The 25558-nt window shown below is 67.3% G+C and overlaps 1 protein-coding gene across 10 annotated transcripts in view; it reads left to right on the top strand.

The window, feature by feature from the left end:
* The window catches only part of DAGLA (diacylglycerol lipase alpha), a 62908-nt gene extending 37784 nt beyond the window's left edge, over positions 1-25124 (top strand). For 7 of the 10 annotated variants that reach the window (XM_080642597.1, XM_080642591.1, XM_080642598.1 and 4 more), the window contains 19 exons: positions 3487-3625; positions 3976-4187; positions 5488-5589; positions 5966-6104; positions 9101-9188; positions 11350-11484; positions 12148-12225; positions 14598-14722; positions 16412-16565; positions 16949-17032; positions 17144-17221; positions 17687-17767; positions 18316-18458; positions 19216-19284; positions 19604-19676; positions 20822-21018; positions 21779-21908; positions 22434-22621; positions 24050-25124. In XM_080642597.1, coding sequence (XP_080498723.1) covers positions 3531-3625; positions 3976-4187; positions 5488-5589; positions 5966-6104; positions 9101-9188; positions 11350-11484; positions 12148-12225; positions 14598-14722; positions 16412-16565; positions 16949-17032; positions 17144-17221; positions 17687-17767; positions 18316-18458; positions 19216-19284; positions 19604-19676; positions 20822-21018; positions 21779-21908; positions 22434-22621; positions 24050-24986 — 3108 coding nt within the window. In that variant the 5' untranslated portion in view covers positions 3487-3530 and the 3' untranslated portion in view covers positions 24987-25124. Of the gene's footprint in view, positions 1-1701; positions 1857-3486; positions 3626-3975; positions 4188-5487; positions 5590-5965; positions 6105-9100; positions 9189-11349; positions 11485-12147; positions 12226-14597; positions 14723-16411; positions 16566-16948; positions 17033-17143; positions 17222-17686; positions 17768-18315; positions 18459-19215; positions 19285-19603; positions 19677-20821; positions 21019-21778; positions 21909-22433; positions 22622-24049 lie in introns of those variants that run through there. The other 3 variants (XM_080642599.1, XM_080642592.1, XM_080642600.1) reach the window with 3 other exon arrangements.
* Positions 25125-25558: the final 434 nt, after the last annotated feature.

Below are 25558 nucleotides of genomic sequence, written 5' to 3'. Positions count from 1 at the left end.
CTGGGCTGGGGGCTCAGCCAGGGGCACGGAGGGGCCACCGTGCCTGCCCTGGAAGTGCCACTGGCCCGGGGTTAGGAGGGGGAGGCTGAGTGCCCGCCCGCTGAGGTTGTTGGAGGGCACCGACCCTGTGCCCCGGGCGGGCGAGGAGAGCCAGATGGTGCGTGGCAGCCCCAGACCAGGAAGCAGCCTCTGCCCCCCCGCCCCCTCCTGAGACATTTCCTCCAGATGAAATCACATCCCCAGCGGGGAACAGGCCCGCATTGTGAAGAGCCGGGGTCTCCAGAGAAAGGACGCCTTTCAGGCCCTTAAAAACAGCAGCCCTGAGACGCTCGGATCTGTAGGGCCCGGCCTTGTCCCCGCCTCCCCGGCAGCAGCACAGGCCCGGCGCCCGCACCCGGGCCACGGCCTGTGGGTGACCAGCTGGAGAGTCTCTGGCCCGGGCAGGGGAGGGGCAGCTGCCCCGCAGGGTTTCGCGCTCTCCCTCGGCCTCCCCTCCCCCTCCCCCTCCCCCGCTGAGACCCTGGGACGGGCGCTGGCATTTGCCAGCGCGGCCAGGGCCTCTCGGAACGTCTCCCGGGGGGTCCTCACCAGAACGTTTAGCAGGTGGGATAAGCGACAGATGAGGAAACTGAGTCACGACTAGTAAGTGACACATTCGTGGGTGGTGGCGCCTGGGTTCAAGGCCAGGAGGCCTGTGTGTGGGATTCTGCAGCTGTCCCCAGGTGCGGGCCAGAGGGGCAGGGCGCGGCCCCAGGTCTGTAACAGGGCACCCACGGGCTCCACGTGGTCTGGTGGGCCCTGGCCCTGGCCCTGGGCCCTCAGGCCGGGGAGAGGCTCACAGACCTTCAGCCACCTGTGCAGAGACAGGAGCCAGGCTGGCCCTGCTTCTCCCACCCGAGTGCAGGGAGGCCGTGGCCGTGTGCACGCGTGGGGCTGCGTGTGAGTTCGAGAGGGGTGCGAGGATGGTGTGTGTGACTTTAAGGAATGTTCATCATTCTGGACTCCACAAGGTGGAGGGAGGGGCGAGAGGCAGTTGGGAAGGGTCTCCGGGGCACACCTGAGGACAGGAAGTTCTGGGCTGCTAGCAGGGGCGGGCCCTCACCTTCAGCTGCTGGTGCTGCCAGGGGGTTGGGGGGTGAGGGGTCCTCCCTCCACCAGAGCCGTCCTGATTAGAGCAGGGGGTGGAGCTAGAGCGCCTGCTGGGAGGCCCTGGCTCCTGCTGGCCCCAGCCCTCCCAGTCCTTCCTTTTGAGTGAGGGGGGCCCTGAGCCCCACCCCACACTCCACCGAAGACCCAGCGGGGCTGTGGAGGACGGGTGGCAGACCCCAGCTGTGGGCAGCTGTGTCAGACCCTGGCCTTGCTGCCACCCCCGGTGTCCCAGCCCCTCCGCTCCAGTCCTTTCTAACCAAAGCCGGTGCTGCCGGCCACGTGTCACAGACACACCACTGGAGCCCTGGCCCCCGGCCCCCCCGGCCTCCCCACCTCGTGGCTCTGTGCTCCCCATCCTTCTCCCTGCTTCCCAGAATCCGCGCTCCGGCTCCTCCTTGTAGAGAGGGGGATGATGTCACTTCCTGAGGGTGGGGGGAGGAGTAGGCACGACCCCAGCAGCGAGCCCGCCAGCCGGCCCGCCGCCCGCTCGCCTGCAGCCGCCTGCAGCAGCTGGATGAAGTGGCTGCACCGGCAGGGAGATGGGGACCTGCTGGGCTGGCCACGCGGCGGCCCCGCTCCCCCCGGCCCACCCCGAGGGCTGTGTCCGTCCGCTGGGGGAGACTTGCCCGCTTCCTTCCTGAGTGATGCTGGTCTCCGAGGAGACTCGTTTTCCCAGGAGCCGCCACGGGGAGAGGATCAGGTGCCATGTAAGCCTCTGTGGCCGGGGCAGCTGTCCGCCCGCCAGCGGGGCACCCGGCCCTCTGCAGCGGGGGTTGCCCTGCACAGTTGGACGCAGGGCCACCCTGGAGTCCCTCCTCGGAGCCCCTGGACCAGCCCCCTTGGGAGCCTTCCAGCTGTTCCCCCACCCTGGTTCCCCCGGCCCTAGGGATGGGGCCCGGATTCCTGGGTGCTCCTCCTGAGCGTCCCTCGCTAATTTGAACTCTAACTTCAGAGTTAGGACCGGGCAGTGAAGGCTGCTTGGCTCAGGGTGGGCATGGGAGGGTGGGTTGCCCTGCAGGGCTCAGCCGCCGCCCCCCCAGCAGAGGTGCTGGGTGCCTCAGGCGTGCTCTTGACCCCGAATCTCAACCATGTCCTTCCCCACCAAGAGGGGAGGCTGAGGGTGGCAGTTCTTTCTGGTGGTGCAAAACCGAGTCATGGAGCATGCTCACAGGGCTCCGGCAAAGGAAGAAACGGAAGACCTAATTCAGCGTCTGTTTACTGAGCACCTACTGTGTGCTGGGCACTCCCACCTCCACGCTTGCCCCCGCCCAAGGCCTTCAGCCTGCGATCTGCCCTGCCCGTCTCATGCTTGACCTGGGTAGCCCCCACCCCACCCCGGAACGGCGAGCATGGGGCCAGGTCAGGGCTGGGGAGCTTCCTGGTCTCGTGCAGGGGAGGCAGGGGGTGAGCCCAGGCCTTGCATGGGGCTGAGCAGTTACTGTTGGGGTCACCCCAGGGGGTCCTGGGTGCCGGGAGGGGCAAGTGCCAGTCTCAGGCTGCAGGGCCCTCAGGAGCGAAGCCCGTCTGGCTGCTGAGGTCCTTTATGCTGGCTCTGGGGGTGGACGGGGCAGAGGTGGGTCCTGCCCAGAGGGGGGTCAGCATCTCGGGGGGCTGGAAGGCTCTGGGCTGGGGCGGGGGAGCGGAAGAGAGGCCTGTGTCGCTGGGCACACCTGGCCAGAGTGTGGTGGCCCCTGGGTGCTGGGGGGCCCTGGGTGCCGGGGGCCCTGGGTGCTGGGGGCCCTGGTGCTGTGGTGACCCTGGGTGCCAGGGGGCCGTGGGTGCCGGGAGGCCCTGGGTGCCGGGGGGCCCTGGGTGCTGTGGGGGCCCTGGGTACTAGGGGGGGCCTGGTGCTGTGGTGACCCTGGGTGCCGGGGGGTCCTGGGTGCCGGGTGGCCCTGGGTGCCGGGGGGCCCTGGGTGCCGGGTGGCCGTGGGTGCTGGGGGGCCCTGGGTGCTGTGGGGCCCTGGGTGCCGGGCGGCCCTGGGTGCTGGGGGGCCCTGGGTGCTGTGGGGGCCCTGGGTGCTGTGGGGGCCCTGGGTGCTGGGGGGCCCTGGGTGCTGTGGGGCCCTGGGTGCCGGGCGGCCCTGGGTGCTGGGGGGCCCTGGGTGCTGTGGGGGCCCTGGGTGCTGTGGGGGCCCTGGGTGCTGGGGGGCCCTGGGTGCTGTGGGGCCCTGGGTGCCGGGCGGCCCTGGGTGCTGGGGGGCCCTGGGTGCTGTGGGGGCCCTGGGTGCTGGGGGCCCTGGGTGCTGGGGGCCCTGGGTGCCGGGGGCCCTGGGTGCTGGGGGCCCTGGGTGCTGGGGGGGCCAGGCAGCCACAGGGCCCTCTGCTCTCTTTCAGGAGGTGAGCGCCAGGCCTGCTGAGCCTCCGCAGAGCTGCCAGCCATGCCCGGGATCGTGGTGTTCCGGCGGCGCTGGTCTGTGGGCAGCGACGACCTCGTGCTGCCGGCCATCTTCCTCTTCCTCCTGCACACCACCTGGTGAGGCTCGGGCCACGCCGCACGGGGGAGGAGAAAGGGGAGGAGGGGGCTTCCCAGCCTCTGTGCTGACCTGCCCTGCTCCCAGCCCCCAACAGGAGGTGCTTGAGACCTACACCCCTTAGGGCACACCCGCACAGGGCATGGGGAGCACCCCCCCCCGGGCCCCCTCCGGCCCTGAGCCCAGCACTGGGCGGGCGGCCGCCGTCTCCCGGGGCCGGAGGCCGGGCTCTCTGTCCTCGGTCCTCAGAGGCACTGGGCGCAGGGTGGACAGGGCTCCCGCCCCGCCGCGCCCAGGCCGGGCAGGGCCCGGGAGTGTGCAGGCTGCCAGCCCTCTCACACGCGTGTCCCAGGTTTGTGATCCTGTCCGTGGTGCTCTTCGGCCTGGTCTACAGCCCGCACGAGGCCTGCTCCCTGAACCTGGTGGACCACGGCCGCGGCTACCTCGGCATCCTGCTGAGCTGCATGATCGCCGAGATGGCCATCATCTGGCTGAGCATGCGCGGCGGCATCCTCTACACGGAGCCCCGCGAGTCCATGCAGTACGTGCTCTACGTGCGCCTGGGTAAGGGCCGCCCGCGCGGTGGGGGGCTGCTCCGGACGCCCCGCCCGCACCCTCGTCCTGTGCGCCGTGGGCAGCCGGCGTCCGCGGGCACGTGCGGGGGGCCCAGCAGGCTGCGGGGCTGACGCTCTAGGCCAGACCCCGGCCTGAGGGCCACGCCCAGCCTGCCGTCTGTTCTGGCCAATAACGTTTTACGGGGGCCCAGCCACACTCGCTCATTTCCGTGCCTCTTGTCTCCGGCTGCTTCCGAGGGACAGCGGCGGAGCGGAGTGGAGCGGCGGCCATAGGACCCCAAAGCTGGAGGACTTGCTCTCTGGCCTTCACAGAGAAGTCCCCGGCCTGGTCCAGGCGTCTCTTCGGTGGCTTTGGGATCCTCCCCAAACACCCGTCCTGGGAAAAGCCCTCGGGGGGCCTGGACCAGCCAGTTCCCAGGAGACCCCCGCCCCCCGCCCCTGTCCCTCTCCTGGGCTCCCTCTTCGTCCCTGGCGAACAGTCTATGAACTGTGAGCCCTTCCCTCAGGTTTACTCCGGAGGAGCTAGGGTTAGTCTCCTTTTACAGACGAGGGTTTGGGCCGGCGGCTCCCCCACTCCCGCGGGGGCACACCTCCGGGTACAGGGGTCAGAGCTGAGATTTGACCCCAGGCTGCCTGGCTCCAAAGCCTGGGCGTAGTTGCCACACTGCGCTGCCTGCAGAGCTGGCTGGAGCTGCCTGCCATCTTCCTCCTCCTCCTGCACACCACCTGGAGCTCCCAGTGCCGATCCACGCCCCCCTCCCGCCCCCCAACCCCGTCTCAGCCGGGGCTCAGCGCCCTGAGCAGGGTGCCTCGAGCGGCCGGCTGCAGGGCTGCCTCCTCCTGCCGCAGGCGCCAGAGGCCTCTTCCTGGGGAAATAGCAGCTTCCCTGCAATGAACACTCATCTGGTTCTCACACAGTGAGGCAGTAGCCCTGCTCACCCATTTTACAGATGAGGAAACAGAGGCTCGGATAGACCTAGTCACTAGGTGACCTGCCTAAGATACGTCTGATTCCAGAGTCCAGGGGAGTAATTCTGAAATCCTGAAAGGGCAGGGCAACGCCTCTTCGCCACCCGCCTTTCCAGTCTCCTTCTCTGGAGCATCGAGGCCTGAGGCCACCTTACAGCAGGGCGAGCGGAGCAGACAGCCACGCTGCCTGAGTCTCTTCCTCGTGAGGCCTGTGGGCAGGCGGTGGTGGGGGGTCCCCTGCCCCCGCCGGGCAGCTGGCTGGGGCCCCGTGGTGGGAGGGCCGGGCCGAGGTTCCTTCAGCCGGGCCTGCTGTCTTCCAGCCATCCTGGTGATCGAGTTCATCTACGCCATCGTGGGCATCGTCTGGCTCACTCAGTACTACACCTCCTGCAACGACCTCACCGCCAAGAACGTCACCCTCGGTACGTCAGCGCCCCGAGCGCGGGGGGACAGGCCTCAGAGGAGCTGGGGCTCCACGGGGAGGAAGGGGCGGTGCTGTGAGGGCGCGGCCTTCATCCTGTGGTCTGCCACCGACCTCGGGGACCCTGGCCTGGGGCAGCAGTTGAGGGCCCCTCAGCATCTGCAGAGCCGCCCGCTCTGAGCCAAGGATGGGCCTCGGGGTCACGGCCCGGCAAGGGGGCGGCCACCCGGCCAGAGCCTGAGCCCGGGCCTCTGAGCTCGCTGCGGTGGGTGCCCGGCAGCGGGGGGCAGGGCGGCTCCAGCGTCCCTTCTTTAGAGCTGGTGCGTCGGGGGGGGGGGGGGGGGGTCCCAGCGCCTCGTGCTCCCGCTGCCCCGCAGGGATGGTCGTCTGCAACTGGGTGGTCATCCTCAGCGTCTGCATCACCGTCCTCTGCGTCTTCGACCCCACGGGCCGCACCTTCGTCAAGCTGCGGGCCACCAAGAGGAGGCAGCGCAACCTGCGGACCTACAACCTCCGGTGAGCGGCCCGGGGGGCGGGCGGGACTTGCGCCGCGACCTCGGGTGGGGCTGGGGGCCGCCGGCCGTGAGCCATGGGCTTGGCCTCTCCCTGCCTCAGTTCCCTGGCCCATCAAGTGGGACGAACGCTAGTCCCTGCCGCACGCGGCTGTCATGCGACGTAAAAGCGAGAGAATATGTACGAAGTGGTCATGCAGCTCGCGCTCGGTCAGTGGGAGCCGCTGCCATCATCGTCCTCTCTCTGAGGCCAGTGCCAGTAACTGCGACAGGGATAGCAGGAGGCGTGTGGCAGCCGAGCCAGGCGTACAGCTGAACTAACAGCTCCAGGAGGTAGCTGATACCATCATCCTCATAACACAGAGGACGAGACTGGGCCCGAGAGGGCAGGTGACTGGCCTGAGTATGTGACTCCACGGGTATGTGATAGGGCTGGGGCCAAGCCCAGGCAACCTGGCTTTAGAGCCCTTGCTCTCACCCACGAGGCTGGGCTGCCTCGAGGACTAAGGGGCTGCAGGAGGTCAATCAAGGAGGGCTTCCTGGAGGGGGTGTGTTTTACACAGTGTTTCTGTGCCGTGGGGGAGAGAATGAGGGCGGGCACCCAGGGTCACAGTAATTCGTATTTATTGAAAGGAAAAGAGAGGGGTTTCCAGGGTGGGTCCTGTTCATGGAGCTTCTGCCAAGAGGTAGGCCCTGCCTTCTCCACCATCCGTCCTTCCACCAACCCTGGGCCAGCTGAGTCCCATTCTGCAGACGGGAGTAGAAGTCCCAGAGGCAGGTCCCTTGCCCAGGTCAGGTTGGTGGGCACAGACTGGCACTACACCTCCAGCCCAGGGCAGTGGGGTCGGAGCCCTCAGCCAGGGCGGCAGGTTGCCCCGGCACCAAGCTCAGCAGGAATCTTCCGCCCGACCCTCCTGCCTCCACGTTCCGCTCCCTCGGGCCCTCCACGTCAGCTCAGCCCTGCAGCCAGAGGCACACCCAGGCCTGGGCAGCCACTTCCCAGCCCCAGATGCCAGGCCTTGGAGCCAAGGCCCCAGTGCAGCTGGCGGCCAGCGCCCGTCCCGTCCTGTCCCGTCCCGTGTGCTCACTCTGAGCGCACGCCCCCACCTGACCTGGTTTCTGGGCTCCTGGGGCCCCAGATAAAAATCTCCTCTCCGGGACTCGGTGTAATTGCCTGTGGGGCCCAGGAGAGCCGAGGCCTTTGCAGATGGGGGTTGGCAGTGGCTGTCGTTTCGGCTGGAAAGCCTTTTCCTGCGGCCTCTGGGCCTGTGAGGCGAGCAGGAGGCCACGGAGCTCACAGGTCCGTCCTGTTGCGGCTTCTCCAGCTCTCGGTGGGGCTGGGCGGCAGGCCACGGCTTGGCTGGCGTGCCCACCTCTTGGGCTGTTCCCTCACCCTCCCTCGGCTCTGAAACCGGCAGTGTTTCTAGCAGGGCCGTTGTCAAGCCCGCCCGCCCTTCATCCGCCTCCAGGCTCGGGGGTGCACACGGGCCCTGCTGTGCTCACCCGCAGGTTAATTCACTTTCCGGAAATCAGGGAGCTGTTTAAGCCCCTGCCCTTTCTCCTTCCAGTGCCGTCTGGTGAGGGCTGGGAGGTGGGTGATTCCCTGGAGCCTTGACCTTTGATCTTTGCTGAAGGAGTATCGGTCCTCCTTCACTTGAGTGAGTCCCGGGGCGGAGCAGCGCTGGTCTGTGGACTTTTTCCAGTCTGGATTTGGTGTATCTCTCTCTCACCCAGGCTGGCCTCTGCTGCCTAACTTACCGCATTAGGCCAAACCTGTCCCCGGCTCCATCTGCCCCCTGGTGGACATAGAAAGTACTGCAGCGCAGGGATGGTCAGCACTTGGCTCCGGCCAGAGACAGACACACCCAGCAGGAAATTCTCTTCGAAGCTTTGAAACCCCCGCTAGGTTAGAAAGGGTTAAAAACACAGGATGCCCTGGGAGCCAGCCTGGCAGCATGCTCTCCCTTTAACGAGCCCCTGGCAGGTGGGACACTGGTTTCGGGTGTAAGCCTGCCCAAGTCCCTCAGGGCTGGCAGGTCCCAGGGCCAGCAGCTCCGTGCACCCTTTCTAACCCCTGGAGGGCCCACGCCTTCCCCTCTGGGCCACCTCCCAGCGGGCTCTGACAGGGCCAGCGGGAGGGCACATGTCACAAAAGAAGCCAGTCCCTTCTTGGTCAGCCTGGAGATGCACTTTAATATCAGATCTGTTTTCTTTATGCTCAAAACAGACCGACTTCTGGGCACCCAGCGTTGGAAGGGCCCCCGTGGGTAACTGGCCATTGCTCTGCCTTCGGATGCAGACTCCTGGATGTCTGCCTCCCCGTCGGAGCTGCCAGACCTGGGGGCTGGGACGGGGAGGGGGGGGGAGTGGTCCAGGCCAGCCGTGCAGGGGAGGCTGGGCCTGTTCCTCTGCTGTGAAAGATCCAAGGGGCCGAGAAGTTCAGAGCCTCATTCCGCCCTTAGACTTCCCCCAAGTACAGAGAATGTATCTGAAACCCTTTTTTAAATTAAATTTAATTTTTCTTAAAATATATTTTTATTGATTTCAGAGAAGAAGGGAGAAGGAGAGATAGAAACATCAATGATGAGAATCATCAGGTCAGCTGCCTCCCACATGCCCCCTAGTGGGGATCAAGCCCACAACGCGGGCATGTGCCCTGACCGGCAATTAAACCGTGACCTCCTGGGTCATAGGTGGACCTTCAGCCACTGAGCCACGCCAGCTGGGCTGAAATCCTTTTGAGGGGAAGCAGCTCTGTGGGACAGGTGGGGGCTCCCAGCTCCGAAGCCCCCAAGGCATGTGGTGTTCATTCTGCCCGGGCCGTTGGCGCACCGTCTTAGGCCAGCGGGAGTCCCCGCAGGGGACGCTGGCCACCCAGCTTTGGCTGTCAGGGAGCCCTTCTGGGGGTCCTGGGAACAGGCCACCCTGTGTTCATAATGTCTGGGCCCTGGGTCCGCCGGGCCAGCCCTGGGGCCTCACACACTCTCTCCACCTTCGCAGGCACCGGTTAGAGGAGGGTCAGGCCACGAGCTGGTCGCGCCGGCTCAAAGTGTTTCTCTGCTGCACCCGGACGAAGGACTCGCAGTCAGTAAGTACCAGGAGGTCGCGGCCAAGGGCCCGTCTGCTGGCTGGCAGAGCGGGTGGGCAGGGCTGGCAGGAGGAGCTGGGTTTTAAGCCCGGCCCTGCTCCTGGGAGCCCCCCGCGTGGGAACAGCTGGCCCCTTGCTCTGCGGAGGGAACAGAAAGACTTGAGGATCTTTCACTGACCCCCGGGAGCGGAGTCTAGTTTAGGAGAAGACATACTCAAACAGCAGGCCACCGGAGACAGGAAAGCAGCGGGGGCAGCTGCAGGCACCTCGCAAGGCCCTCCCGCTGGAGCCGGGAGTGCTCGGCGCGGTCCAGGCACGCAGTCAGCCTTTGCGCCCGCCCGGCGCTCTGAGGAGCAACCCGAGGGCAGACCTGCCAGGGGCAGGGGCTGCGGGGGGGTGGCGGGGGCCGGGCCAGCGGTAGGTGGTCCTGAGGCCCAGCTGCCAGCTCCGGTGGGGCCCTTAGCGATCATCTATTTCCACCTCTCGATTTGCAGATCGGGAGGTGGGGGCTTGCTCAGCGTCCCACAGCTAGTTAGAGGCAGGGCCAGAGGTCAGGAGGCGCCTCCTCCCCGAGCAGAAGCAGGTGTGCTCCACGGAAGCCCCAGAAGCCTTGACAGGCTTCTTCCCACCTGCAGCCCCTGGGAGCTGCCGAGTGAGGGATGACGTGTAAGGAAGCGCCCCCCCCCCAGGTTCCCTGATGGGTGGGGAGCACCCCCACGGGCCTAGGGGGTCGGAGGGTCACGGCCCAGCGCCTGGTGCACAGCAGGCCATGCAGAGGGCAGGGAGCCCGCGAGGGGCCCACGTGGGGTCAGGGCTGGTGCTGGAGGCTGGGGAGAAGGCAGAACATGGCCGGGGCCCGGGGTCAGGTCCAGGGCAGGGCGTGCTGCGTTGTTTAAAAACTTGAATAGGCCCTGGCCAGTTTGGCTCAGTGGATGGAGCGTCGGCCTGTGGACTGAAAGGTCTCGGGTTCGATTCCGGTCAAGGGCATGTACCTTGGTTGCGGGCACTTCCCCAGTAGGGGGTGTGCAGGAGGCAGCTGATCGATGTTTCTCTCTCATCGATGTTTCTAACTATCCCTCTCCTTTCCGCTCTGTAAAAAATCAATAAAATATATTTAAAAAAAGAAAGAAAGAAACTTGAATAGGCCGGGCTGGTGTGGCTCAGTGGTTGAGCATCAACCTGTGAGCCAGGAGGTCACGGTTCGATTCCCGGTCAGGGCACACGCCCGGCTTGTGGGCTCCATCCCCAGTGTGGGGTGGACAGGAGGCAGCCGATCCATGATGCTCTCTCATCATTAACGTTTCTATCTCTCTCTCCCTCTCCCTTCCTCTCTGGAATCAATACAAATATATATTTTTTGAAAAGTAACAATTGAAAAAATAAAAACGTGAGCCGGATGCCAGCATTTAAAGCCGGCGGCGTTTGTGGAAGCGTCTGTATGTGTGGGTCTGCAGCTGTGGCCGCTCGCCGGCGCGGAGTCGTAGCTGGAGCCCCATTGGGCCCCATTCGGCGTTTGAGTTTGCAATCCTTGATTTCTCTTTCCTCGCAAGTGCCAGAGAGAGAAACCCCACGACAGAAAACCAGCTGCCCCGCGTTGGTTGCCACCACAGCCTCTCACCGGTTAGGGACGAGGTTAGGTTCCGGACTCCAGCTCAGAGTGAGGCAGGAGGAGCCACAGGGCCGTCCCGTGCCAGGTCCCAGGACAGGGCGTGCAGGGGAGTCAGGGGCAGGGGGATGGGGAAGGGGGGAGGCTGAGCCTGTAGCCTCGGGGAGGAAGCAGGCGGGGGCTTGGTGTGGCTTCTCTGCTGGAGAGAAAGCTGGAGGGGGAAGCAGCGGGCTGCTCAGGCCTTGGTGCCCGTGTGTGGGGACAGAGCAGGGGACACTCCAGGGGCACCTGTGCGGGCTAGGCATGAGTGCCTCGGAGCCGGGACTGGAGGGCCGGTCGTGGAGATGCAAAGGCTTTGTCTGCGGGGCCAGGGCAAGGCCCCGAGGCTCACATCAGAGGGCCGCAGGGGTCGGGGGTCGGGCCCAGCTGGTGCCACCAGGAGCCAGGGCGAACTGCGCAGGCCGGCCGAGCAGACACCCCGGCCCGGGGAGTCACACCCGTCTCCTGTCCTCTCTCCTGCTGCCCCGCCCCCGCCCGCCTCCCCGGACCTCCTAGGATGCCTACTCGGAAATCGCCTACCTCTTTGCTGAGTTTTTCCGGGACCTGGACATCGTGCCCTCTGACATCATTGCTGGCCTGGTCCTGCTTCGGCAGCGACAGCGGGCCAAACGCAACGCCGTGCTGGACGAGGTGAGCGCCCAGCCCTCCTCCCGGCGGCCTCCCCGCGCCACCCGCCGCCCAGGCCTCTCCCTGCCGCCCCTGCTGCTGCACCCCCCTCCTCCTCCGGGGCCCTGGAGGCCACCCTCTGGAACTCCCACCCCTCCTTCCTGACTCCTGCCTGCAGCCACCGCTCACAGCTCTGCTTGAGCCACCTCCCTCCGCTGGGCCATGTGGCCTGCTTCCCAGGCCGGGCTGCCACAGGGACTTCCGACCCTGGGAGCTAATGGACGACACAGCGCTGGCTTCAGCCTCTCCATCCCCCCTAACCCCCCAACACACCAGCCCCAGGGAATGTCTCCCAACATCTCCTACAAAACATGTTCCCCCTCCCCCCCCTCCCCCGCCGGCCTGGACTCGGCACCAGCCCCAGCGAGGGTCTCCCAGCATCTCCTGCATCCCCACCCCCCGCCCCCGCCGTGCCCAGGAAGAGGTGGGGATGACGCTGTGAGTGGAAGGGAAGCAGCTGGAGACAGGACAGGACCTGGGCTTCAGGAAACAGGCCAGGCCACGGGCGAGCTAGAAACCACGCACCCGTGGCTCGGGCCCTTGGGAAGCAGGCGGGGTGCAGAGCGGGGCGCCCGCCCCCTTCTCAGCACTGGGCCCCGCAGCCACCCTCGCACGCCTGTCTTTCAGGCCAACAATGACATCCTGGCCTTCCTGTCGGGGATGCCCGTGACCAGAAACACCAAGTACCTCGACCTCAAGAACTCGGTGAGTCGGAACCACCCCACGCCACGCTGTCCGCGCCCCCCTCGCCCTCTGCTGGAGTGACCCGAGCAGGCCGCCTGCTCCAGCCCGATCCCCTGAGCCCCCAGAGGGCCCCTCCTCGCGGCCCCGCCCCCGTCCCCCGTCCCCCGGAACCTCCTCCACGCTGATGCTGCTGAGTCTACTCCCCCACGCGCGGGACGCCCGGCCCTTCCCAGAGGGAGCGGCTCCTCTTGTCGCTGTCATTGCTGTCGTCATAAAAGGCAGCTGGCCCGACCCGACCGGCACAGCTCAGCGGTGGAGCGTCAGCCCGTGAACCAGGAGCTCACGGTTCAATTCCCGGTCAGGGCACAGGCCCAGGTTGCGGGCTCGATCCCCAGGGTGGGGTGTGCAGGAGGCAGCCGGTCCGTGATTCTCTCCCATCATAGGTGCTTCTCTCTCTCTCTCTCTCCCTGAAATCAACAAAAATATATTTAAAAAATAAGTAAAATAAAAGGCAGCTGACGTGGCACCTGGGTGTCCCGCTTCCAGGAGCAGACCCTCCCCCAGCGCCTCTGGTGGAAGCCAGTCAGTGTGTGTGGCACAGGGAACAGGCGTCCCTGCCATCAGCCGGCTCTGCCCCCCAAGCAGGCCACCTGGCTGTGCGCCAGCCCCCGGTGCCGTGACCTTAAGCAAGTCCCTGACCCCTGCGCCTGCTCCCCTGGGCACACCTTCTGCCTAGAGCTCTGGTGGCGGGGAAGCGAGCCATCGGAGACCGGGTCTCAGCACACGGTGGTGCCAGCCTGGATGCTGCTAGAAAGGACTCAGCCTGGCATCTGAGCCCCTGGGAAAGCTCGGGTCTCCGTCTGCCCCACCCCCCAAAGCAGGCCTGTGTCCCCTGTGACCGCTGCCATGCCTGGCAGTGCTCAGCACCCAGGGGCAGGGGCAGGCCCCGAGGGCCTCGTGCTGGGGTCCCACCTGCACCGGGCAGAGGCCGCCGCCCGCCCCGTAGCCGGGGGCTCTGAGGCAGGAGGGTGATCACCGGGTCCAGCTCATTCCCGAAGGGCAGACAGAGCCCAGGCTCCTTCCGGCCTCTGGGCGCTGACTCAGGGACACCTTTCTCGCTGCTCAGGGTGACTCATCCCCCGCTGACCCCCTCTCCGCGCAGACGTCTCCCAGCCCCGGGGGAGCCAGGGCACGGGCGCTGCTTTGCTCTGCGGGGACACTGGTGCCTTCTGTCTCCTCCAGCCCTTGGGGCTGACAGCAACAGCCCTGGCCTTAGGCATGGGTTCCAACTGGCACCTTTCTCCAGAGACCCCAGTCTGCCCAGAGAGATGCCAGTCTGCCCAGAGAGATGCCAGTCTGCCCAGAGAGATGCCAGTCTGCCCAGAGAGGTGCCAGTCTGCCCAGAGAGATGCCAGTCTGCCAAGAGAGACCCCAGTCTGCCCAGAGAGACCCCAGTCTGCCCAGAGAGACCCCAGTCTGCCCAGAGAGGTGCCAGTCTGCCCAGAGAGACCCCAGTCTGCCCAGAGAGGTGCCAGTCTGCCCAGAGAGATGCCAGTCTGCCCAGAGAGACCCCAGTCTGCCCAGAGAGGTGCCAGTCTGCCCAGAGAGACCCCAGTCTGCCCAGAGAGGTGCCAGTCTGCCCAGAGAGACCCCAGTCTGCCCAGAGAGGTGCCAGTCTGCCCAGAGAGACCCCAGTCTGCCCAGAGAGACCCCAGTCTGCCCAGAGAAGTGCCAGTCTGCCCAGAGAGATGCCAATCTGCCCAGAGAGACCCCAGTCTGCCCAGAGAGGTGCCAGTCTGCCCAGAGAGACCCCAGTCTGCCCAGAGAAGTGCCAGTCTGCCCAGAGATGCCAGTCTGCCCAGAGAGATGCCAGTCTGCCCGGAGAGGTGCCAATCTGCCCAGAGAGATGCCAGTCTGCCCAGAGAGATGCCAATCTCCCCGCCTGCCCCTTTTAAGCCAGTGACTCAGTGCATCAAGTTAGAGAGTCGGCCACGTGTCTGGTCACCCAGCATCTAGTATCCAGGGCTGGCCCCGCTGCTCAAGGCCTGGACACCCCCAGCAGAGGGTCCAGGGCCTGGCTGCCGAGGGGGGGTGCTGGTCACTCCCCTCCCCCTCTTCCCTCACTGGGAAACGGGGCACAGAAATCGGCCCGATGCCCCGAGTGCTTTTCTGTCCCCAAAACATTCATTCTGAGGCCGGAGCAACAGGACAGGTCCCGGGAGGGTGCGTGCCCTGGTTGCACGGAGATAATTAGGAAAATGCAATTATCTGGAGGAGCGGTCCCTCCTCCAAGGCGGGGGCGGGGGGCGGGGGGGGAGGGGCGGCTGCAGCGTGCGGCCCCAGGCTGCGGTGTGAGGTCAGGAGGTCACCAGCCACTGCCTCCTCTCCTGCAGCAAGAGATGCTGCGCTACAAGGAGGTCTGCTACTACATGCTGTTCGCGCTGGCCGCCTACGGCTGGCCCATGTACCTGATGCGGAAGCCCGCCTGCGGCCTCTGCCAGCTGGCCAGGTCCTGCTCGTGAGTACTGCCCCGGCCCGCCCCTGCGGAGGGCTGGACCGTGTAGCTGGGCCCTGGCCTGCCCCCCGCCCCCCACCCCGCCCCGAAGCTGCGCTGCTTCTCCTCCGCGCCCTCTCTGGGCCTTGACGCCCCAGCTCTGCATTAGCCCTTGTGGGGGGGAAGCTCGTGGCCGTGGGATCCCACAGTTCCGGGTGTGAATCCCGGCTGGGGCCTGGCACAGGGGGTGGGGACTCTCAGGGTGCACTGTGGGGGTCACCGTGGCTCCCGAGACTGGGCTGCACCCGGCTTTTCTGGGCAAGGCCTCCCCGCCTTGGGGAGCGTGTAGCGGTCGAGTGCAGACAAACGTTCTTACGAACATCCTCAGCTTTCGGCTTCTTCATGAACCCGCAGCTGTCATCGCAGACAGCTGGCAGGCGCCGTCACGTGCTCGCCCGGCTCTCGGCTCATCTGCTGGGTGCTGGCGCCCTCTGGTGGCCTGAGGAGCCGCTGCACCCCACTGGGTGCCTAGCTCCGCTGCTCACACCCTTCCCAGGGGGGAGCCTCAGGTGCGCCCCGGCCCTGTTTGGGTGCCGGAGACAGCGCTGACGCTGAGCAAAGCCTGGTGGCCTGTGGGGAGGCCAGACAGTGCGCAGCCGGGAAGCAGAGCCCGTTGGAGCGGATGAGTGGGGACGCCGGGCCTGGGAGCGCCTGCGGGGCGGCTGTGCTAGGGGAGGGGCCAGGGTGGACCGCACCCTAAATAAGATCCCAGCCGAGGCCTGAAGGAAGCGAGGCGTCTAGCCACACAGGGTCCAGGAGAGTGTTTCAGGCCGAGGGGGCCGTGGGTGCGGGGACACTGAGGCAGGAGCACAGCGCACACGGCCGAGGGCGGCCAGGAGGCCACGTGCCCACAGGGAGTGGGAGGCAGCGCCCCGGCCGCCGGGAGGGCCCGGCTCTTACCCTGGGCAAGAGGCGCAGCGCTGTCTGGCTCGGGGTGGAGTGACCCACGGCTGGTCTGACTTATATCGGAGAGGGTCACTCTGGCCGCCGATTGAGAAGGTGGGGGCTGAGGGAGATGAGGGAGACCGGCAGGCCAGGGTGACACCCCGAGACAGAGGTCAGGGTGGCGGGAGCAGGCGCAGGGGCGGAGGCGAGGGAGAGCGGGCAGAGTCAAGGCGGATCTGCAGGTGGAGCGAGCCGCTGTGCTGACCACTGGGCATGGGCTGTGAGGTGGGGAGGGGACCCCGGGCCCCAGGCATGGGGCTGAGGGAGGAACAGCAGGGCTGGGGGACAGCAGGGAGCCCTCGGGGCCTGGGACCTGGAGAGGCTGAGACCCCGTGGGCGGGGAATGGGAGCACCTGGGCGCGCTCGTGGGCACAGGTGGCACCGAAGCCCGAAACTGGGTAAGGCCCTGCCGGAGCTGGCGTGGCCAGGGGAGGGGAGGCCAGCCTGACCCCTGGGCCTCGGTGAGGGGACGGGCCTCGGAGGCTGTGGCAGGGGAGGTAGTCCCGGAGAGCGGGCCCCTCGGGGAGGGCGGAACCGGGGGGCACAGGTCAGCTGCTGCCAATGAGGCCAGGGGAGACAGCCTGGGACTGTCCCGTGGAACTTTGCAAGGAGCCTGGGAGGACGGGGCCGTGAGAGCGGGTTCCAGAGTGGGTGACGGAGGGGACTGCTCTGTCGGGGTCCCTGCCCTGAGCCCCTGGCACCCCCCAGGTGCTGCCTGTGCCCCTCCCGGCCCCGGTTTGCGCCTGGCGTCACCATCGAGGAAGACAACTGCTGCGGCTGCAACGCCATTGCCATCCGGCGCCACTTCCTGGACGAGAACCTGACGGCGGTAGACATCGTCTACACCTCCTGCCACGACGCGGTGAGGGGCCGGCGGGCTGGGCCAGGCGGCTGCGGGCAGGCGGCCAGGGGCCCGGGGGGCCCACGCTGTGCCCCGGGCAGCAGACCTCCCCTAGCTGGGCAGCACAGAGGTGGGCCTTCGCCCCACTCCCCCTCTGGGGCTAGGGAGTGGACCCCCAACCCCACACCCGGGGTTGGGGCTCCCCAGCCTCAGCCTTCGGGAGAAGGAATCCGGGAGGAAGCAGCAAGGCCCTGGGGAGGGGTCTACCAGGACGGCTGTGGGGGGCGGGGGGCCAGTGGCTGGTGGAGACAGACTCCCTGGCCGGGAGGCCGTGTGCTTAGGGCACCTGCTGAGTCTGGCCCCAGCCCAGGGCTGCTCAGGCTCACGAGCCACCCTCCCTTCAGGTGTACGAAACCCCCTTCTACGTGGCGGTGGACCATGACAAGAAAAAGGTGGTGATCAGTATTCGGGGAACCCTGTCCCCCAAGGTATGCTGCCTGCGGCTCCCTGCCCACCACTGGGGACCCCTCACAGCCCCTGAGGGATGCCGCTTCCCTCTTCCTGGCCTCAACCCGCCCGTGCCTGTCCCCTCTCCCCAGGACGCCCTGACGGACCTGACCGGTGATGCCGAGCGCCTGCCCGTGGAGGGCCACCACGGCACCTGGCTGGGACACAAGGTGCCGCCTCGCGGGCCCCGGGGCCCCCGGCTCTCTCCCCTGCCAGCACGGGGGCCTGTCCTGTTGCTGGGGTGGGGTCCTCCCTGCTGGCTGGGCTCACTGGTAGAGATGGGTCAGAGAGGTGTGGCTTGCTGGAAGGTCCATTGGGGCTCCCTGGCCGGGACCCCACAGTCCTGCCTGGCCTGGGTCCTGACCCAGAAGAGCCGGAGGAGGCAGCTGGGAAGAGATCCCACTGGTTTCTGTAGACACACAGCCCTTCTGAGCCTCCGTGTTCCCGTCTGTGAGATGGGATCAACGTCGTGCAGGGCCCACCAGCCCAACAGCCAGGTTGTCATGAGGCCAAAAGGGGCAAGTGGGCAGGACAGGGTCGCGAGCTGCTGGTCACTGTGGTTTTGCTGGCCGCTGAGGGGCCTCCCTCTCCGCCAAGCCCTCCCCCAGCACCGACCTCTGTCCCTCCTCACCCAGGGCATGGTCCTCTCGGCTGAGTACATCAAGAAGAAGCTGGAGCAGGAGATGGTCCTGTCCCAGGCCTTCGGGAGAGACCTGGTGAGGAGCGCCGGGGTGGGGCAGGGGCCCAGATCAGCCGTGGGCAAACTACGGCCCGCGGGCCGGATCCGGCTGTTCTGTCCGGTTCTCTTGCTCTCCCCTCTGCTCCTTTACTTTGAATTTATATTCGTTCACACAAACACTCCATCCATGCTTTTGTTCCGGCCCTCCGGTCCAGTTTAAGAACCCATGGTGGCCCTCGAGTCAAAAAGTTGGCCCACCCCTGGCCCAGATGCTTCCAACAGGGAGCGGCCACCTCACGCCAAGGCCGTTCCCCGTGCAGGTGCCATGTCCGGGGCGGGGGCGGGGGAAGTCTCCCGGAGAGTCAGGAAGGGTGGCCGCTGAGCAGGCTCTGAAGGAGGCGTGAGGGCTTGTTAGGACAGTCTCCCCAGACGTCGCTCTGGGGGCCCAGCTTGGCTCGTCCTGCCCCAGCGGCCGCCGCACAGGCACCATCCCAGGCCCCTGGGCAGACGCCCCGGCCGCGTGGTCCTGGCCGGACAGCGAGCGCGCCACGTGGGGGCAGGCTCTCAGCTTCTCTCGGTCGCCAGGGCCGCGGAACCAAACACTACGGCCTGATTGTGGTGGGCCACTCCCTGGGCGCGGGCACCGCCGCCATCCTCTCCTTCCTCCTGCGCCCCCAGTACCCAACCCTCAAGTGCTTCGCCTACTCCCCGCCCGGGGGCCTGCTGAGGTGAGCTGCGGGCCCGGGGTTCTCGGGCTGGGGCTGATGGGCCGTTGCTTCTGGTCAGTGGGGGCCTGGTGAGCGGCGGGGGCTGTCAAGTGCCAGGGGCACCCCAGATCTACCTCGGGCAAAGCCCTGCTGGCAGGAAGGGTGGGGCAGGAGCAGACAGCGCAGCCTGGCCCCTGTGCACTCCCCAGGGGGCACTGAGTCTAGCCAGCCGTGGGCAAACTACGGCCCGCGGGCCGGATCCGGCTGTTCTATCCGGTTCTCTTGCTCTCCCCTCCGCTCCTTTACTTTGAATTTATATTAGTTCACACAAACACTCCATCCATGCTTTTTTGTTCCGGCCCTCGGGTCCAGTTTAAGAACCCATTGTGGCCCTCGAGTCAAAAAGTTTGCCCACCCCTGGTCTAGACAATCCCCCCCCACAGTGCTGGGGCAGGGCCCGCCCCACCTGAGCCCCCGCCCCACCTGAGGCCCCGCCCCACCTGAGCCCCCGCCCACCTGAGGCCCCGCCCCACCTGAGCCCCCGCCCCACCTGAGGCCCCGCCCACCTGAGCCCCTGCCCCACCTGAGGCCCCACCCCACCTGAGCCCCCGCCCCACCTGAGCCCCCGCCCCACCTGAGGCCCCGCCCATCTGAGCCCCCGCCCCACCTGAGTCCCCGCCCCACCTGAGGCCCCGCCCACCTGAGCCCCTGCCCCACCTGAGGCCCCACCCCACCTGAGCCCCTGCCCCACCTGAGCCCCCCCCTGCTTCCCTTGCAGCGAGGACGCCATGGAGTACTCCAAGGAATTCGTGACGGCAGTGGTTCTGGGCAAAGACCTTGTCCCCAGGCAAGTCACTACTTCCTCTCCCCTCAGCCTGGGCTGTTCTCCCTCCTCCCGGCCTCACCTGGGCTCCAGGGCTCCCTCCCTCAGATGCCTGTCTCCCCAAGGGAGAGGGGGCGCCAGAGTCCCTTCCGTGCCCTCAGGTGTCCCAGCCTGGAGGACCCACCTGCCTGGCCTCCCTTCCCTGGCCTGGCCCTCCGCCCACCCTGCGACCCTGACAGCCTGGCCTTCCTGTTCCCGGCTGGGCATGTGCCCCCGCTGCCCCTCCCCCTGTGCCGCCCCCGGCCTCGGGCCAGGCCAGGCTGACCGTCTCATTCCTCTCCAGGATCGGCCTGTCCCAGCTGGAGGGCTTCCGCAGACAGCTCCTGGATGTCCTGCAGAGGAGCACCAAGCCCAAGGTGAGCCCCTGCCCCTGCCTCGCCCCCACCGGGCACCCTGGCTCTGGGCACCTGGTCTGCCACGTGTGCCCCGCCTGTGCCTCCGCCCAGAGCACCGTGGCCCCGGCCATGCGGGACCCTCAGGTCATCAGAGCTCCCCCCTGCCGGCCTGGTGCACACAGGGAAACTGAGGCCATGAGCGGGCAAGGGACTTGCTTTTGCTCACACCACAAGTGGTCACTGAGGCAGAGTCCAGCCTCGGGTCCTGGGTCCCGGCCCCTGCCTGCAGAGCTGCCTACCAGTAGAGTCAGGAGAAAGCCGCCCCCCCCGCTGCCCCCGCCCCGAGGCTGCGTGTGGGGCGGGAAGGCCTCTTCCAAAGCCGCCCGTGGCCCCCACTCCGGCAGGCGGGCGCTCCCCCGGGGTCGGGTGCAGCTTGCTCCGATTTTCCGCTGCGGCCCAGGGAGGTGACCGGCCCCTCCTCATCCCTCCTCAGGTCTCGGGGGACCCGGGGGCTCTTGCAGTGCCGGCTGGCCAGGCAGGGTGGGAGTGCTGGGGCTGCACCCCGAGGTGGGCAGGGGGCGGCCTGGACCAGCGGGTCCTCTGTGCCCCCCGCCCTCAGCCCATTTGCCGTCTCAGCCCAGGTGGCACTCTTCCCAGCCTCGGTGCCCCTCGCCCTCGGGCAGGCAGGACGGGGGCCAGGGGCCAGGTGGGCCAGGCAGTGAAGTCTCAGTGACCGTGTCTGCCTGGAGGCGCTTGTGGGGCTGGATGTGGGCTGTCCCCGTTAGACCCCGTCCTGGGCACTTGTCAGGCCTGGAGGCGGGGCTGAGAGCCAGCCCGAGGCAGCCAGGCCCAGCAGGTGCGCTGGACTGGACTTAGGGACCCTGGGCAAGTGCCTCCCCCTCGCTGGGCCTGTTCCCCGCCCGCTAGATCAGGGGTGGCTGGTCCTCCAGGGCCTTTCCACCCCGGAACCTCAACAATTCCTACGTCTGCCCCTGACGGCTTTGTGGCCGTCACGGCTGCCGTCCAGCTCAGACCCTGCCTCCTCGGGTGGGCACTGCCCTCCCCTCTGCCCACCTGTCACCTGTGAGCCCTCCCTCTGAGCTCCTCCGTCCCCGCCCGCCCAGCCGTCGCTGCTCAGCTGTCCCGTCTCCCCCTCCCGCCTGCAGTGGCGAATCATTGTGGGGGCCACCAAGTGCATCCCCAAGTCGGAGCTGCCCGAGGAGGTGGAGGTGACCACCCTGGCCAACACGCGGCTCTGGACTCACCCCAGCGACCTGACCATCGCCCTGTCGGCGAGCACCCCCCTTTACCCGCCTGGCCGCATCATCCACGTGGTTCACAACCACCCCGCGGAGCAGTGCTGGTAGGCGGCGCCCAGGCCCGCGGCGGGAGGCGGCGGTGACCAGGGCAGGGGCCGTGTCCTCCCGGGGAAGGGGCCGTGGAGGCTGGGAGACAGATGGCCCAGGGCACCCACAGTGGGGGATGCCCCAGCCTCGGCCCCTGGAAGAGAACCAAGGCCGGTCCAGAGCAGGACTCCAGGCTCCTCTCGTGTTCCCCGGGGCAAACCACCCACCCCCCCCAACGTTTGGTCCATTTAAAAGTGGATGCCATGGAGGGGTCACCCTGAGGGCCTGCCAGCTCACACTTCAGTGGTCACGTGGCATCACCTCCGGGACTAGGTGGCGGACAGCCGTGAGCAGGGGTGGGTGGAGGAGAGAGAAGAGGCTGGGCAAGCACTTGGCTTCTCCCGTGCTCGGATAGAGGGCTGGGCCCGGGTCCTCCAGCCCAGGATCGTGAGCTGGGTCCTGCCGGGGGCGGGGGGGCAGGATGGCCCAGTCACAAGCATGTAGAAGGCTGTGTAGGGGCCGGGCTGAGGCTCACGGTCAGCTTCTCTGGGCCACTGTTGGGGGTCCATGTTCCTAGCCAGGCTGGGAGTGGGGTGGCGGGGGGTGCTGAGAGCGAGACAAGAGCCAGGAGCAAGGACGCAGCCCCGCTGGCCAGGCGGGCCTGAGGCCTCCGGGTCCACCCGCCCCTGCTAAGCCAGGGCAGAGAGCAGAGCCAGGGCAGGGGGTCAAGGCCAGGCTGCCGCCCCCCTCAGCTTCTCCCTGACCGGTGCCCCTCAGCTGCTGCGAGCAGGAGGAGCCCACGTATTTCGCCATCTGGGGCGACAACAAGGCCTTCAACGAGGTGATCATCTCCCCGGCCATGCTGCACGAGCACCTCCCCTACGTGGTCATGGAGGGGCTCAACAAGGTAAGGCCGGGCGCCGGGCGGGACCCCCTCAGCCGCAGCGCCCGCGAGCTGGATCTGCGGCCCCCGGCTGCAGGCGGGGGTGTGGGTGCTCAGAGGAGTTAGCTGCACCCCCAGCAGGGCTGTGGGGGGGGGGGGGGGCGCGAGAGCCGGCTCGTGTCCTGGCCTCTGCACCCTGCACTGTCACGTGGCCACGTGGCCCGTGGTGAGGAGCTGAAGAGACACCCAGGGACCTGTCCCTAAGGCAGCGGAGGCCCTGGAGGCCACCGGGCACTGACCCACAGCCAAGCAGGGGCAGGCCCAGCGCCATCCGGAAGGCTGGCCACAGGGAAGGCAAACTCGGTCCTGGGGCGATGCACGGTCGCAGGGCCAGTCCAGGCCTTCCTGGAGCGGGGAGGACCTGGGGGGGGGTGCGGGGGGGAGAGTGGGGCCCGCTGGCCTCACGCAGCCCTGAGCGGCCTGGCCTACTGCCCACCCCACATGTGACCGTCACCTGCCCACCGCCACCAGCTTCCCGTCCTGTCGCAGGTGCTGGAGAACTACAACAAGGGGAAGACGGCCTTGCTCTCTGCTGCCAAGGTCATGGTGAGCCCCACCGAGGTGGACCTCACTCCGGAGCTCATCTTCCAGCAGCAGCCACTGCCCACCGGGCCACCTGTGCCTGCCGGCCTCGCCCTGGAGCTGCCCCCCGCAGACCACCGGAACAGCAGCGCCAGGTGACCCTCCACCCAGCCCTGGCCCGGGGGGGTGTGCGGGGCCCGGAGTGTGCTTCCATAGGTGTCCCGTGCACAGACCGAGCCCGCGTGCTCACAGAGTCTGCACACACACGCTGGGAGGGGCGAATTTGTCCCCTCGGCTCCGGTCCCTCTGCCTCGCTGCCACGGCCCCCCAGCCTGCCATCTTGAAGCCCACACGGGCTAGTGGGCATCTCAGGACACACGGCCCCCTGGTCACAAGCACACAGGTTCACTCAGACCCATATAGACCCAGACAGATGGACACCCACCTCCTCCCATGTACTCACCCATGTGTGGTTAAGCCAGGGGTGAGCAAACTTTTTGACTCGAGGGCCACCATGGGTTCTTAAACTGGACCGGAGGGCCAGAACAAAAGCATGGATGGAGTGTTTGTGTGAACTAATATAAATTCAAAGTAAAGGAGCAGAGGGGAGAGCAAGAGAACCGGATAGAACAGCCGGATCCGGCCCGCGGGCCGTAGTTTGCCCACAGCTGGGTTAAGCACTTGTACTGCAGCTGACACGGGCAGCGCTCAGCGCACACAGCTCCACGCAGACACAGTCCCGTGTAGGACACACACCAAGACAGAGGCCGATACACACACACGAGGACATGCTTGGACAGGCAGCCCTGCTCGGGGATGACAGACTGCGCCGGTGCCCAGACCCAGTCACACAGATACGCGTGGCGGGTGACAGGTGGACAGCTAGTGCATACACTCTACGTGCACACAGAGCGTGCACACATGCTCCCAGACACGCCCCCCCCCCCCACAGTCACACTCTTTGGGGGATCCTCCTGCCTCTCTGGGACCCTTTCTGCCCAGGGAGGGCCCCGATCTGGCCAAGAGGCTGATGAGAAGGGTGATCAGCTGATCCCCGGCCCCATGGGGTCTCTGAGCATCTCTCCCCGCCTTCCGCCTTCCACGCATTTCCTGAGGCAGCGCGTGCCCAGAGGAGGGGCCGTGTGCCTTCTCCCGGCTGTGACTGCTGCACCCCCTTTCCCCCACCTTCATTCACTCCCTGCAGCCTGTGTAGGCCCAGAGGCTCCAGGGCCCCGCCCAGCAGAGGGCGAGGCAGGAGGCACTCCAGTGTGAGGGGGAAGGGATAGAGCTCTGGGTCGGGCACAGAGGGTCCCCCATCCGTGCAGTGACAGAGCACCGGTTTCCCCAGGGCCTCCGGCCAGCAGGGCACCCGCCCTGGCTCAACTCAGCATCGGCCCTTTTTCTGTCTTGGGTTCTCGTGAGTTTTTGTCGTTCTTTTGAAAGGGTCCCTGCCCCTAACAGTTCAACAGCGGCTACATGAACTTGGCCCTCTACCCCTCCCGAGGCTCCCTCCAGCCAGGGAGCTGGGGGGTCAGTCTCTGCACCCCGCTGAGTCTCGCCCCTCCCTGCCCTGCCCTCTGCAGAAGCAAGTCCCAGTCGGAGATGAGCCTGGAGGGCTTCTCGGAGGGGCGGCTGCTGTCCCCAGTGGCTGCAGCCGCGGCCGCGCGCCAGGACCCGGTGGAGCTGCTGCTGCTGTCCACGCAGGAGCGGCTGGCGGCCGAGCTGCAGGCGCGGCGGGCGCCGCTGGCCACCATGGAGAGCCTGTCGGACACGGAGTCCCTGTACAGCTTCGACTCGCGCCGCTCCTCCGGCTTCCGCAGCATCCGCGGCTCGCCCAGCCTGCACGCCGTGCTGGAGCGCGACGAGGGCCACCTCTTCTACATCGACCCCACCATCCCCGAGGAGAACCCGTCCCTGAGCTCCCGCACCGAGCTGCTGGCCGCCGACTCCCTGTCCAAGCACTCCCAGGACACCCAGCCCCTGGAGGCCGCCCCGGGCAGCGGGGGCGCCACCCCCGAGCGGCCCCCCAGCGTGGCGGCCCAGGAGCGGGAGGAAGAGGGGGGCAGCGGGGCGGCGCCCCGCGGAGAGCTGGCGCTGCACAACGGGCGCCTGGGGGACTCGCCCAGCCCGCAGGTGCTGGAGTTCGCCGAGTTCATCGACAGCCTCTTCAACCTGGACAGCAAGAGCAGCTCTTTCCAGGACCTGTACTGCACGGTGGTGCCCGAGAGCCCCACCAGCGACTACGCCGAGGGCCCCAAGTCGCCCAGCCAGCAGGAGATCCTGCTCCGAGCCCAGTTCGAGCCCAACCTGGTGCCCAAGCCCCCGCGGCGCTTTGCGGGCTCCGCCGACCCCTCCTCGGGCATCTCGCTGTCGCCCTCCTTCCCGCTCAGCTCCTCGGGGGAGCTCATGGACCTGACGCCCACAAGCCTCAGCAGCCTGGACAAGATCCGGACTCCCACCCCGCCGGGCCGCGGGGCCGGCCCCGCCCAGCAGGAGGACCTGGCCATCTCGGCACGCTAGCGCCCCCTTCCCCCCCCCCCAGCGCCTGTGCCTGCGCCAGAGCCGGAGGCCCCTCGGGCTCCAGGGGCCAGTTTAGCCTCAGGCCTGGGGCACTGCTGCTGAGCTGGGGGTCCATGTCCCTACCTCAGCCTAGGACCCCCGGAGCCAAGGCAGCTGGCATCTGGGCCCTCCAGACAGGGGAGGGGTGAGGAGTGGGGAAGAGCCTGGGGCCCTGCCACCTGCCCACCCTGCGGCCTCCTGGCACCCCTACTCCAGGACAGGCAGTGGACACGGACGCCCTTCACTGCCCTCTGCTGCTCTCCCAGGGCCAAGAGGAAGAGCGGCCCTCCCCCACATATTCTCATCTGTGGTCCAGGCTGGCATCTGTCCTGGCCACCCCCCCGCCCCCAGACCTGGTGCCTGCTGGCCAGCCCCTGGGCGACCCCCACGGGGGCCTGCAGTGCTGTGTATGTTTACAGAAGCTGCTGGGCGGGGCTGAGGGTGTGTCCTGGGCTTGCAAGCCCCACCTCCTCAATCATGTGTTCAGTAGCCCCTCTGGGCGGGGCGGGCGGCTGGAGGGGCCTGGAGGAGGT

The sequence above is a fragment of the Plecotus auritus genome (genome assembly GCF_963455305.1).
Source record: "Plecotus auritus genome assembly, chromosome: 9".
Classification (NCBI taxonomy): domain Eukaryota; kingdom Metazoa; phylum Chordata; class Mammalia; order Chiroptera; family Vespertilionidae; genus Plecotus; species Plecotus auritus.
The sequence above is the reverse complement of the archived record's forward strand: the minus strand, read 5'-3'. Positions and strand labels throughout refer to the sequence as shown.